Source organism: Loa loa (assembly GCF_000183805.2).
Source record: "Loa loa unplaced genomic scaffold supercont3.217, whole genome shotgun sequence".
NCBI lineage: Eukaryota > Metazoa > Nematoda > Chromadorea > Rhabditida > Onchocercidae > Loa > Loa loa.
In genome coordinates, this window is record NW_018108397.1 from 43059 (window position 1) to 58419 (window position 15361).

Sequence of the window (15361 nt, forward strand, 5' to 3'; positions counted from 1 at the left end):
CTAAGAAATAAATGAAAATATTTGTAATTAATTAACTAATTAATTAATATCGCATGAATTGGATTTTTGATATAAAGTAATAAAATAAGTAAGGCGTAAAATTTCTTGTGCTGTTTTTTAACAAGTATAAATGTTGCTGTAATTTCTGCTTTCTTTCAAAGAAATAGCAAAAAAAATAATTGAATATCAGAAATGATTTACTCATTTTATTTCTTATTACAATGGCTTGCTTGTTTCTTTTAATATGCACATATGTATTGGTTTAAATTCTAACAAAAAAAAAAAAAAATAGATGAATTGAAAAATAAATGTAAACAATTAATAATGCTTTCCAAAAATTATTATTTTGAAATTTTTTGTAATGCTTTGTTGAAAAAGACATTAAAAAATTTGACTTTATTTAATTTCAAATTTAAAACCAATAATCGAGTTTTAAAGTTTAAATATCAAAATAATGTATTAGATTTATCAGCAGAGAATTTTCAAAAATTAACAACAAAAGAGAAAAAAACTTTAAAAAAGTTTTGACATAATTAAATGAATAAATTGTTTTGCATTTTTTTTTTTTTGAATTAAAAATTAAATTTTGCTAAAAATTCATTTAAACAAATACTTTCCAAAAACTTTTCATATAATTAATGAATAAAGTCATTACATATATATATACATTAATTTGAGTTAAAAATATGAAAAGAAATAATCAAACCTACCGTACTTTTAATACTATCATTTGCACCATCAAGTTGTAGCATTTCTCCCTGTGATAATAAATGAGAAATTTAATGATAAAGAGAATTTAGGCTTAGTTAATGATTTGAAAGAGTAATAATGAGAAAGAATGATGAATGGATGTTTTATAATTGTATCATCGAGAGAAAGAGAAAGAGAAAAAGATGAAAAAGCTTTTTTTTCTTTTCTTTCAATCTTATTGTCATTATTATATCTTTTACGCTCTCTTTCTTTCATTTTCTCTCTACCTCTTTCTCTCTCTCTTTTCCTTGTTTTTCTCATCTTTTCCACCTCTTTCCTTCTGCCAATTAACTCCGTTTTTTTCTTTTTTTTTTTTTTTCATTCCACCCGTAATATCCATCATCACCATCATTTTGCTTTCAAACTATCAATATTAAACAGCCGTTAACTACCGTATACCAAGGAATTCTAATATTCTTACATACATACATATATATAGATGTCATATGTGACATATATGACAACATTCATGGGTTAAGTTAATGTTTACTTTTTTTACAGTATTATTTACTTATCACTTATCAACGATCACATATGCAAATTAACTTTGTATTAAATAAAACTTTCTTAAAACACACGTAAACAATTTAAATAATTTACTTCAATTTTTTTACTTCTATATTAACTTACTTCTTCTTTATGAAAATTTTTCGTCAATCATATATGTAAGCATAAGTAAGTAAGATATTATATAAGTAAATATACGAGTAAGTAATGAGTAAACAAATCGACAAATAAACATAAATATGAATGATAAACTTTATTGCAAAATTTATTTATCTTTTTCATTTAATACAAATTATAGAATTTATAACATACAAACAAATAACACTTTAATTGTTACGATTAAAGGTAATATAAATTAAAGATAACATGAAATCAAATTTAAAAATTAATTAGTAATCGAAAAGGAAAATTGAAAAATAATACAAATTTCGTAAATCACTTTTAATTTCAAAAAATGCATGCAATTTATATATGCAAAAAAAAACTGAAACAGTAATCAATAATAATAAAAATTTGCATGATTCAACAAAATTTTTAACCTTTCAAATTCATATACTCTCCCTATTTTCCATTCCTTTTCATTCTACCCGATTTTACCCTACCCATTCTATTTTACCCTACCCATATTTCTTCTCATATTTGAAGCTTATTTTAGTGAGAAGCTTTCCCATTTCCATCTGTATCATTAGTCATAGACTCAAATGCAAACATATCATTTTTCTAATTATCGATTCTTTTTTTTTTCAAATATAAGCCTGCAAGTTATGCATGCATGCATGCATGCAATCATCGTCATTCATTTTGCCAATCATCTATTTTTGGAATGGGGAGGAAAAAAAAGTGGCCAAAACAAAATACGAAATCTTTCACTTGCAAAAAAATTTGCAGGAAAATATCAAATGAGTAAGAATTTCTAATTTGCAAAATGTAGGTTGCAAAATTCAAAATTTAAAGTTTGATTTAAGAAGTTTGCAAATCCAAGAAAAAAAAAGACAATTATCTTTCTTACATCTTATTATCCATTTTTTTTCACATTCCTTCTTTGGTTTTAATTTGACTCTTCACATTCTTACAAATACCACAATTTAATTTAAATTTACAATTAAAAAGAACGAAATTTTTAGAGAAAGAAAAAGTTTAAAATTGCAATCAATTTTAAATGTAGACTTTAAATAAAAATCGACTCGTTATTATTTATTAATTTCGAGGAAAAAACAAAATTATAAAAAAATTAAAAATTATAAAAAGAAACAAAATTATAAAAGATAAAAATTGGAAAAAGGTATCGGAAATGTTAAAGTTGTAATGAAAATTGATATTTTAAATAAGGAAAAATTATTTATTATTATCTAATGTTATCATTATCATACAATCATAACATTCATACAATCGCTCATTTTATTGGTGACAGGGAAAAATTGAAAAAATGAAAAGAGCAAAAGATGCTTCTTAATAAATTGTATTTTTCAAGTTGAAAAACACGATTTGTAAACAAAATTTGACACCTTTCTGAACAATAAAAGACTATACGAAATGAATACTTTGAAAATTTTTGACCTTTTTAAATGTAAAATTTAAAAATTTTATTCTCTGATTAAAATGTGAAATTGCATTTAACAATGAAATGCAACGTTTTATGTAAGGATGAAGAAGAGAAACATTCTTTCTAGCGCATCTGCACCGTTGAAGAAATTAAATCAAATATGTCACATTTGATGTGAAACAATTTTTAATAAAATTAAACGAGTAGTTGGTGAATAGAATCTAAATCAAAAAGACTGAATTTCTTTTTTTTTTTTTTTTTTAAACTAGAATCAGTAAATTTTAGAAATTATCATCACGTGGAAAATGTAAATCAAATATTCTCGAAACAATGTAAGTTATAATACTTGAAACTTAAGGATGCTGGAGAGAAAAAGTATTGGTTGTTATAATATTTCTTTTTGTTTTTTTTGGGGAGCATTAATGAAAGTTTTGAAAATTTCAAGCAAATAAACAAAATTGATAAGAAATAGTTGAATTTAATTTTTAAGAACACCAAAAACAATGTAAAATTTACATATATTTTTTCTTTTTTTTTGCATAACAGAAGTAACAAATGAAAGTCAACAAATTGATAATTTGAAGTATTTTAAAAAATCGAAAAAGAAATTTAAACCAAGTGACCGATAGTACTCCACAAATTTTATTATTTCATAATTTTTAATTGAAAACATCAATCAATAAAATGTGGTCAAAGTATTGACAATTTTGGAAAATTTCATTTCATTTGAAAAAAAAATTACTATATTTAAAACATGGTTAACTGCAATAGAATGGAAATTTAATCGATAAAAAAAAATAAAAATAAAAAAATAAAAAATGAAGCTTTATGTAACAACCAGGAAATACCGACGAATGATCAATCGGTGTTTTGCGGTTATTACATGTAATTTTTTGAAGATACATAAAACCTTAGTATTTGTATTAAATTATTTTTACACATTTGAAATTTCCAAAATTCAGCCAGTCAAAAATATGTTTGAATTATTGATTTGAAAGTTTAAAAAGAAAAGCATAGGCATGAGGCTAAGCCAGTTTTTATTTATTGAATATATAATAATTTTAATTGATTTAATTTTAATTTAATTGGAAAATTCGAAAAACTGATCAAAAACAGTGATCCACTAAATAGCCGTGAAAAACGCATAATTTATATAGCAATTTTACGTAATCATTCAGGGTAAAGATTGAGATTTTGGGAGAGGTAAACACCATCCAATCCCACCATCACGACAGATATTAGTCCAGCAATCCAAATCATCTGGAATACAGCGTTCATCAGATGTACATGATTGACTTGTATTGTGACACAATGATGAAATCAAACAACATCGGCGACTATGATACAACAAAATGGAACCAGTACCGGATCGGATGTTAGGTTTTACTAAAAGCAAAAAAGAAATCATTGCAAATGGTGAATTTAACGATGAAAAGAAAAGTTCGAATAGGTAAACATTAATTTCCCATAACACTAAGGAAAAATTTTGAGTAAACAAGAATTAAAGCCATTCAACTAAACTTCTCACTATATATCAAAATTTTTTTATCCTTTTTTTTTCGAAATCTTATCGCTTACTTCTAAGATTTATCCCAAAATTTTAAATAAACAGAAACTGGGAAATTGAAATGACTGATTCAAGCCAATTTCTCCCGTATAAATCTCATTTCAGTATAAGCTATTTTAAAAAAAGCAACAAAAGAAAGATCTAAAAAATGAACTAATACCAGTTGTTGTAATTGGAATCCTTTTCAGCGAACGTTTACAGAGTGCCGAATAACCGGAAGCATAGTTGCAATCCCATTCATTCCAGGACCCTTCCGGACGATCAAAATCAAGCCACATTGTTAAGCATAAATCTGTTCCAGATGGTAATTCTAGAATGAATTTAATGTTAAATGATAAAACACTTGATTAAATCTTAATGATCCATTTAAATATTTGGGAAACGAAAAGGTCACCACCTCGGAAGCCATTTATATGTCGTCCCACAGCACCATCATTCCATTCATATGCTCCGGTTTGTGTCAATTTAACCAATCGTCCTAGCCATAATGTTGGTGTTGACAAATTTGCTTCTTTTGCTACATCTTCAAAAACAAAAAAAAGCTGACAATTTTCAATCTTCCTTTTATTTTTAACTTTTTTAAAATCATCCTTTTATCTTTAATTATTTCAATTTTTTTCTTTTTCTTTTTTTGAAAAGCTTTCAAGTTTTTTCAAATTTTATTAAATGCATTATATTTAACAAAGCAATACATTTTGTATTTTTATTTACTGAAAAATTTTGGAAAATTGTCACAAATTGGTAATTTTTCTTTCTTTTTCTCTTTGAAAATTTGAAATAAGAAAGTTAACTTACTAAAAGCAAACATATTTTCATATTCATCCATGATCGATGCTAAATGACCACCTAAATTGATGCATGCTCGTTCTGCGTCAGACCAACGCATTCGTCGTTCGATTACATGAAAGCAGGATTTGGTACGTTCATAACGTGTCCAACCATGTGGACATTCTGTTTCATGTATATTTAATGATTGATCTCCTGTAACTAGCTAATAATTTTTGTTCATTATTTTAGAAAATCTATTTAGTCAGAAACTTTTTTCTTTTAAATTCTACATTTGCATATGATTTATATCAGTAACGGTGATATGTGCGATAACATTTCAATTTTCGATGGGTTTTGTGCTTCAGTAATATTTGTGCTTCAGCTAAGTTCTTACAAATAATCGTACTAACATTTATTGGCGCCTTAACAGACATGAAATTTATTTTTGATTTGGAAAAGTTAACAGTTCAATGCTGATCTTATATTGATCTGTCAACGAAACATTTCGATGTTTATTAAACTTCAACAATTTCTAAATGAAACAAGCCTTAATGTTATCATCGCTTAAACTCTTAATGACCTTTGAAATCTTATCGACAATTCATACTATGAAAAAAAACATAATATTAAGGTAACTATACAATCTATGATAATCTGTTCATAATTAACATTTTCTAAATGTTTACGTTCTCAAAAAAACAAAAAATAAGAATTTTAAAATCATAAATTTAAAAAAGAAAAATCTTTTAATAAGTCTATTACCTTACCATTATGATATTTGATGTCAACATTAGCAGTGGTAATCTTTGTTGAAATATGTCGTAATGGTACCAAATCAAAGATAAGTAATAAAAAATGATAATTGACGAAGATTATTTCAGGCGACACCATTTTGATTATCCTAATATTTATTTACGATCAACTGTTTGACTTGGCTAACTTCCACTATGATGTACAACTCTCATCGAATATGCCATTTGTTTATGTGATGTTGAACGTTGATGAATGCTTATTTGATATTTGATATAACAGTATCTTTTCATATGATCAAACTATCATCAAAATCAACATTACTAATGGAAATGGAAGGAAAAAAAAATAAAAATGAAAGTGAAAATTAGGGAATTGTTTGAATGAATTTCATCCATTTTTTTTTTCTGAAAATGTAAACAAAATTTAAACATTTTCACTTTTTTTTCATAAGTTTATTGTTTCAAGAATAAATGAATAAATTCCCAAAAAGTTAATGGTACATCTTTTTAAGAGAATATTGCACATGAATATATATATATATAGTTGTGTATAAGATTTTCTAAGGTAATTTTATTTATAACATATATTAGTTGTTTGATCCTTTTAAACTATGTCATTTAATTATTCATTGCAATTAATTTGTCAATTAATTATCAAACTATTAATGAAGCATTTTTGACCATAACTGAAGCTCTTATAATTGTTACATTTTATTTAATGGTCTTCATCATCTTACAACATTCAATTCGAATATTACTATTGTCTTGGTACAAAAGTTTAGCAGCTTTGAATGAAATTAACCCTACTTTAGCTATCATAAAGTGAGCAGCTTAAAAAAGGTCAAATAAACAGTAAAAATAACTGTATCAAACGGAATAAACTAAACAAGTACCCCGTGAACTTATATCAGATCATTGCACGGCAACAATAAACTCTATTAAAAGATTTAAATCCTAGGGAAAAAAGTATTTAATTGAAAAAAAAAAAACCAGAAATGATAACATTCATCTTATCCTCTCATATATTTTAATAACAATCATATTAAACTTGTTAGATTTCTTAACATATCTTTTTTCGAGAAATAAATAAAAATTTGCAATAAATCTTTATCTTTTCTTTTTTCAATTTCTAATTTTAAAAGTACATATTATTGATATTTTTCCATACAAGATCCGTTTTCATGTAAATATTCCGAAATTTATAGTTAAAAACTATAACACTTAACGTCAGCTGTCCTGGATATCTGATACGGTAACCTGAAAGTTTCTCTTGGATTAGAAAACGACAAATAGGTTGAGATCGCATTTCATATAAACGGCTTTTCTGGCCCAAACACGTAATATATATATAAGTGTGTGTGTGTGTGTGTGTGTTGTGTGTGTGTGTGCGTGTGTGTGTGTATATGTGTTTGTGTGTATGATTACTGAAGATATCAAATTTTTGGGAGCAATAATAAACAATAAAAGTGTTACGCAACAAATATCTCTCTACCTGGTTAAGTTCTAATTATTACTTTTATTGCGTCAGATGAAACTTACTGACTAACTACTCGTACTTCATCAGCAACTTATTTTTTTGAAAGAAGGAAAAGGGAGAACTGAAATTGGTGCATACATTATTAAAACTAACAACCAGCAATGACTCATACTTCATTATTAATAATTAGAAATAAAGTTCTTCCCTTTTTTTATATAAGAAAATTAACATGAAATCTTTTTCTCAGAAATCAAACAATTCAAGTTTATTAGTTCAGGTTATTATTATCATTATTTACCTTGTCTTTAACAAGTTCGATTGCTTCTTTTTGCAATATTAAATAATTTTAATTATTGCTTCAACTAATTCAACTATCTTTTCAGGGGAATAATTTTAATTTTAGAAAGAAGAAAGAAAATAAAAATGAAATATCGATAAAAATTTTAAATAGATGCATTATATACATCATTCATTATCCAAACAGAGGCTTATTTAAATAAGAAAACGCAAATATCCATCCTTTAGTGGAAGGATAAAATGCTGATGGTCATAAGGAAATATGAAGCTTAATGAGTTGCTATGCATACCTTATTAATTGCAAATATGCCAATTACGGTAATCTAAATTAGCTGATTGTAATGCTTGAATTGATGATATCCATTATGTTGGTTGTGAAAATGATCCATTTGGCATATAAACGGATATAGGATTTAGCCTGTTTGAAAACATGTTAATGATCATTTGAAATTAGCAATGAAGATTTCACTTTGATCTCTGCTTATTCCTAAGCAAAAAACACCTTTTGGTACCAGATGGAAATGTTTTGGGATTATAATCCGGTCGTGTGATAGCTGATTCCTTGATACAGCTCCAGATGTTAAGATACAATCACACGTTCTTCAAGAAAAAAAATCCTTGAAAGATTCGAAATCATTCCAATTTCTTTAATCGACTAATTTAGCCTATATTATGTGACAATTTTTTAAAAAAAAGAGAAAAAAGTATAATAAAATAATAAATGAATAACTGAAATCTTCTTTCATAAGAGAATAAATAAGAATCTGCTTTTTTTTAAACCTTTTACAAGTTTATCAATTAATGGGACAACTGTATCATTATTATTGATTATCTAGCAAGAATTTTTTGTCATCAAATTTCTTCTATCCAAAGTTACTTGATAATGATTAGATATTGAATTAATCCCTGAATTCCTGAATTAAATTTTCATTTTATCCTTAATTTGATTTCGGACTCAATGTTATTCTGCTTGTTAAGATTGAAATACTTTTTTCTCTTTGTTTTTAGTTAAAAAATGATTCGAAAACATTGTTTTAAAAAATAAAAAATAAGATGTTAAAGTAATGATAAACGATAAAAATGACATGACGGTATGTGAGGATTTATAGGAAGATGAGAGAGATGAAACAAAAGATGCGGATGATCTCAACTGCGTATCAAAAGCAAAAAAAAGGAACTGGAAAGTTTGGATGACAAATTCCGTCGTGTCACTAAATTATAAATTCGAAAATTTTCAAAATTATTTTAATATCAAAATAAAATTTTGTACCGAAAGAGGAAAGTAACTATAAATATGCATCTGATGAAGCGAAGAAAAAAAAAGAAGAAATGAGAAAAAGATATACAGTTGACAGTTTGTTTCGCACTTGATAATCGTTAAATATGAACAAGATCCATGAGATGAAAAGTTGCATTGCGTCATATGTACTACAATGTATGCGATATGATAGATAAAAAGGATTATAAAAAAAAGTAGGGGAATTTAAAGATGCAAATTATGTATTGATTTCGGGTGGTATGATAAATGATAAGAAAAGATGGAGGATCATTCTTTTCTTATCTATTATCATTTATCAGTAGTGATACTTGAAATGTATCCCTACCTTTTTACTACTAACCCTTTTTAATCTTTTACATAGTAAAGAGAGCAATATTAATTACAAAACATCGACAATCGACGGAATTAGTATAATCGAAGGTATCAAAAAATGAATACAAGATATATGAATTGAAATAAATTTAATTATTTTCATTAATAATGTGAACACGAAAATATATTATACAGTATTATTAATACAAAATAAATAAAATTGTTGATTTTTTTTTTCCTTTTTGATCAGTAAAATAATCAATAATTGATTGCTGCAAATAAATAATGATCGAATGAATTGATCAATACTTAATCAACCAACAATCGATCAATAATTGTTTTATTTACATATAATTGGAAATCAACTGATCAATCAATATTTGCCTCTGTCATTTATGGACTGTAAGGATATAAATGACCAGCATCTGGTGATCCGCTTCCATCAGCAGCTGTTTTTGGTGGCATCTGCCATGTCGCTGTGTAAATATGGTGACGAGGACCTTTCTTAGAGAATGGGTCATCTGATCCAATCAGGAGATACCGGTTTAAATGCCTGAAAATCAATACTGATCAAAAAATCTGATACAGTTGTAGATATACAATTGATAACTACAACTGTATATTTACAACTATATCTGTGATACGACTAATTATAGATATCGAGAATTGATAAAATTGATATTAAGCCTTCAAGTTCTTCATTAATCATTTAGAATTCAAATTTCCCAGATTTCATTAGCTCCAATATCAAACTAACAATATTCAGCAATATTTCTCATACATGTAATGGCAATTTATTGTACCGTTGAAATTCTTACAGTATGACATGATGATATGCAAATGCAAAATATATTTCATTATAATTATTAAATGAAAAAAAATGAGACTTCAGAAAATATCACAAATTTCAGGAAATTTTAAATTTCAAACAAATTGTTAACAATAATTGTTGAATCATTACTTGTAAAATTACCTGTAAAGCCTGTAAACGATATAAAGAAATAGCATTTCCAGTACTGCTAATGCAAGATATATTGCAATAATCATATAACCAAGTGTTATTGTTGCTGAAAAAAAAACTGCTCTTATTTGCATAGCAATTTATTGTTCGAGAAAAAAAAAATCGTGAAAGTTTTCATAATAAATCATGATAATACTGTAAAAAAAGAAAAAAATGCATCTAAACGTGAATAATATTATGATTATTTGAGGTAAGAATAGAAGAGTAAATAAATTTTGAAAAATCTTTAAATGTTTGTTTTAAAATGAACAAAATTTCAGAAATTTAATTGCAATTTGATCATAATTAAATGATTATTATTTATGAAGTTAAATTACAATTATCAAAAATAATTATTATTTCAAATACATTTCATTCATTTCACAAATTGATACTTTTTTTCTGATGTTATACAATGATTTAGGATTAAAATTGTTTAAAAAGAAGCAAAATATATTGCAAATTGTTAAAATTGTTTTTTTAATTTTCGCAATTTTTTGCTTTTCAATTTTCTCATTTGCACGAAAAGAAAAAAGATCTTTACTTTTAAAATAAATTTATGAAAAGTTAACGCTAAATTTCAGAATTCGTTTATTATTTTCATTAATTCTATAATTTCCTAAAAAACAAATTACGACAAGCAAAATTGCAAACTAAAATGTAATTGTTTTTAAATAAAGAAAAAATTGAAATTAAAACAAAAAAAAAATTTGAAAATAGAAAGAAAACCATCATCGGTGATATGATAACTTGCATGACCAAGAAGATTTCGGATACCACGGTATGCACCAAAAATTAGCAACAATGTAACAACGAATGCCACAATAATCAGGAAGAATATTAAAAATATCTAAAATTAATTAATTAAGTTTGACAATTAAAAAAAGTTAAATATTTTATTAAAACTTTTTCCGCTCAATTTTCTTTTTTTTTTGATTAAACAATTTTTTAGGTTTGAAAAAAATTAAACAATGCAGTTGAAATTTTTATTGAAAATTTTTCATCATAATAATGAGCAATAATAAATTATTAATTTCATATTAATTAAAAAAATGTTCAAATCTAATAATATTATTATTGCTTTCTTTTGTTGTAATTTAATTTGAATAAATCAATCTAATTTGTTTCCTCCAACTGATATTTTTAATTTTAAATTTTAAAGATTTAATTAACATTTCTTAATTTTAACATTTTTTCTTTCGTTTCGAAATTTATGTAAGTTTAAATATCATTAGCAAATCTTTGAACAAAACATCAACACAATGTCAAAAATAGTTTTTTTTTTTTAATCATTGTTAATTAATCTTCAAAATCAATGTGTTGTTACTTTTAACTTTCATTTTTCCTTTCCGAATATTTAAACATTTGAAATGTTTGTAAAGCAATTGGTTAAAAATTTGAAACGAATCTGTTTTGCTTGTTTTTTCTTTTTCCCTCAATATCATACGAAATAATTTTGTGTTATTTTTTAAACAAAAAAAAAAAAGCAAAAAAAAAGAATTTCGTTAAAACTTTTCAATGCGAAATGAAAATGAACAATTAACTCAATTTTATTATTTGCAAAAAGTTTTGCCCATCTGTCAATAACGTAAATAAGATTTTAAAATGTTTGAAAACTGTAATGTTATTAATAAATTTTGACTTTTTAAAGATATTTCAAAAACATTTTTATTCTAATTATTTCCTAACATAATAACAATTAAATTCAATTTTAATTATGATAAATTCTGATAATGAAATAATTTCGAGCATGATTTATTACACTTGAAACTACCAGCTTTTGAAATGTAAACAATATAAAACTTCTGACGTATGATTGACATAAGAAAATTGTTAATGTAAAATGATAAACAAATTAATACTGCGAAATTTCTCTTAACAAATCAGTGTAATGCTGATAACAAAATTAGTGTTTTACTGATAATAAAATTTAAATATATATTTGATAAGTATATAGTTGTAAACATGAAGAGAATTAAGTGTAAAAATATAAATAAATTGTGAGGAAACAAAAAAAAAACTGAAGAGTGTAAATAATATATTTTTAAGTATAGAATTTGGCCAAAATAAAAAAAAAAGACGAAAACAAAAGAATTAAACTATGAATGGCAATAAATAAACATGTTAGTAAAATGAAATATTAGTAAGATAATTCATTTAATTGCCTAAAATTTTTGAAATTACAATCAGTTGATTGAAATTTCACAAAATTATCAAATCATTGATAAATGCTTGAAGGAATGTTTAAAACATTCATTGGTTTATTTTAATTAAATAATGACAGTTTATGTGCATATTATTAGCATTTTACCCACTTTGCTTCAAAAAAAAAGTTAAAAAATAAATTAAAATGAAAAATTGCAATTAATAGAGCTCAAAAAAAGTTTAATGAAAAGATTAATTAACAAACCTGAGCACATAGGTGTGGTATCAAAAAACGGCCGTTTTCAGTTTTGATAGCATACAATAGGAGTACAATCACTATTAATATTACAATTACACTTGCAATACCTAAAAAAAAATTTTAAAAATGTTATTCAAGAATTGATGGATTAAAAATTAAAAATTTAAATTTTAAATAAAAAAGAATAATAGAAATAATCTCATTGTAAAAGATGAAGACTGAAATAAAGTTAGGTTAATATCACAAACATTTCTGTATAACATAATTGCATTACTGAAACTCGCCATTATTTTGGTAATTAATTTAATGTTTATTAGTACAGTTATTCCCCACTAATTGCACTAAAACAATCGGCTAGTTAATTTTTGCCAAATGCTTTAGAATCATTAATTATTGGATGGTTAAGGTAAAGTAAGATTAATTAAAATTTGATCTAATTTTGGAACATTTGAAGTTGAGTAAACTTTAAATTTTGATTTAATTTTTATCCTTTCCCTAGAGCAATTTCAGTTTTAGCCTATTAAGATCAGTTTATGTCGCAATATTTTATCAACTTCAAATATAAACATTCACTATTATTATCACACTGATAAGATCTTAGAAATCTTTTTAAAAAAAAAAAAAAACGAAAAAAACACACACACATTTCGAATTCCAAAAGAATGTATTTTTAGTGCCAACATCTGTTTATGAGTATCACATTCATCCATTTCAAAAATTAGTGCAATTTGTCATTTTAAATCTTAACAAGAAAAAAAGAATGAAATTTTCATTTTTCATTTAATTTAATCCTATAATTATTAATAGCCAAAGTAATAGTTGCATAATTGTTTGTAGAATTGACCTGTACTTGAGCTGTGGAATATTTAAGTTATAGAATAATTGTATACTTGAGTATACTTATACTTGTATACTAGAATACTTGAGCTGTAGAATAAAAATTACGAATTTTTATTTTATTTACTTAACTATACTTACATTTACTTATGTGTACGATTTTTATTTGATTTCTCTAAGTATACGTATATATTTAATGTTTAATAGTTGTCTAAATTTTTTTAACCTTAGGTAAAAATCAAAAATGACAAACCAATAATAAACCAAAGTAAATAGTAAGTTCCGAAAAGCTGAAGATTCCGGATTAGGCCATATGTTGTTATAATGCATATTAGTAATTCAGTTATCGCTACTACTATGCCAGATGTCTACAAATATTGCAAATATAAATGGTGAAAGTTTGCATATTCAATATTTTATTAAAGTATTTATAAACTCAAAAATTTGACCAGAAATTTGGTCAAAAATGAAACGTAAGAAATTAAAAAATTAAATAATATTAAAAAATATTTATTAAAAACTTCGAATTTCAATTAACTACCGGAAATAAATTACAATTCAAAATTTAATAATAAATTGTACCAGAAAAAAAAGAAAGAAAAAAAAATTAATTACTTGAATTGAACGAACTTTAATGATAACATCAAATTCATACTTTTAAGTTGAAAATTTTCTCAATTTGATTAGTTATCACTTTAAAATTTTAATCAATTAATCTTATAAATAATAATCCAAAAACTTTAAAAATAATTTAATTAATGAAAAAATAGAAATGAAAAAAGAAAAGGTAAATGATTTTACTCGTAATGAACAGCAAGCAAATCGTCCTACTGAATCGACCATAGTTAACACCGTTTCTCCTTCTTCGTCTTCTTCTTCTTCTGATAGAAGTTCGTTTTGAAATTCTGTTACAATTATCATTCTTTCTCTTTTCCCTTCTTCTTCTTCCTCTTTTTCTCTCTCCCTCTCTCTCTTTCTCTCTTCATCTCCCTCTATTTTCATTCTCTTTATTATTATTCTTTTAATTTTGAATGAATGTATTAGTAAATGAAGATGAGATAGAAGATGAAAAATAATAAGTTGAAAGTGAAAAAGATAAAGAAATTTACGAGAGTGTAGTGGTATTTTTGCAAGTAAAAGATGATAATGATGATGATGAAGATGAAGAGTAATAAATTGAAAGTGAAAAAGATGAAGAAATTTATGAGAGTATAGTGGTATTTTGCTATAAGAAATATAAGATTGAAATGTTAAACAAATTGTAATGAAGCAAGTTGAAAAGTTTTGAAGAATTAAAGCTTATTGATGTTTATTCGTCATTTGAACCAGATGATAGATGATTTGTTCTGTTAACATTTTCCACTAATCATTCTCTATCCATCGATATATTCTGCTAATTTCTATTAATAATGCATCAAAAATCATCATATACTTTTACAAATACTGATATATACCAATATAAGTACCAATTTACACTAACATATATATTACTGATATATACTAATATAAGTACCAATTTACACTAATATATATATACATATAAGTTTTATCAGTATATACTAATTTTATATCAATTTATATCAATACCAATATATATTGATTTATACTAATATATACCAATGTATATGTATAATGTATATGTATATATATATACCAGTATATACCAATATATAATAATTTATACCGGGATATACCAATATATAAATGATGTTCATTAGTAAATATCATTAGTAAATAATGATGTATAACAGTATAATTTACTTTGATGTAATACTATCAAACGTTGAAAATATATAAACAAAAAATTTTTTAAAAGAAAATGGGAAGTGATTTTTAGAAAGATAAAAGTAAATATTTATATTTCTTTT

General features: G+C 24.7%; 3 protein-coding genes across 3 annotated transcripts in view; all 3 read right to left on the reverse strand.

Moving 5' to 3' along the window:
• LOAG_07573 (hypothetical protein) overlaps positions 1 to 812 on the reverse strand; it is a gene marked incomplete at its 3' end in the record, with an annotated part of 8461 nt that extends 7649 nt beyond the window's left edge. Inside the window, exon 1 of the mRNA XM_020447480.1 lies at positions 711 to 812. Within this exon, the coding sequence (XP_020302294.1) occupies positions 711 to 752 (42 nt within the window). The 5' untranslated portion in view covers positions 753 to 812. The remainder of the gene's footprint in view (positions 1 to 710) is intronic.
• A 3162-nt stretch (positions 813 to 3974) lies between these two features.
• On the reverse strand, positions 3975 to 6112 carry LOAG_07289 (lectin C-type domain-containing protein; the record flags this gene model as incomplete). The annotated part of the gene is made up of 5 exons (XM_003142822.1): positions 3975 to 4186; positions 4528 to 4677; positions 4762 to 4890; positions 5163 to 5348; positions 6076 to 6112. The coding sequence occupies 5 exons, from the start codon at positions 6110 to 6112 to the stop codon at positions 3975 to 3977; spliced, it is 714 nt and encodes a 237-aa protein (XP_003142870.1).
• Positions 6113 to 9634: 3522 nt separating this feature from the next.
• On the reverse strand, positions 9635 to 14414 carry LOAG_07290 (hypothetical protein; the record flags this gene model as incomplete). The annotated part of the gene is made up of 6 exons (XM_020447390.1): positions 9635 to 9805; positions 10226 to 10319; positions 10982 to 11102; positions 12663 to 12763; positions 13747 to 13861; positions 14295 to 14414. The coding sequence occupies 6 exons, from the start codon at positions 14412 to 14414 to the stop codon at positions 9646 to 9648; spliced, it is 711 nt and encodes a 236-aa protein (XP_020302373.1). The 3' UTR covers positions 9635 to 9645.
• Positions 14415 to 15361: the final 947 nt, after the last annotated feature.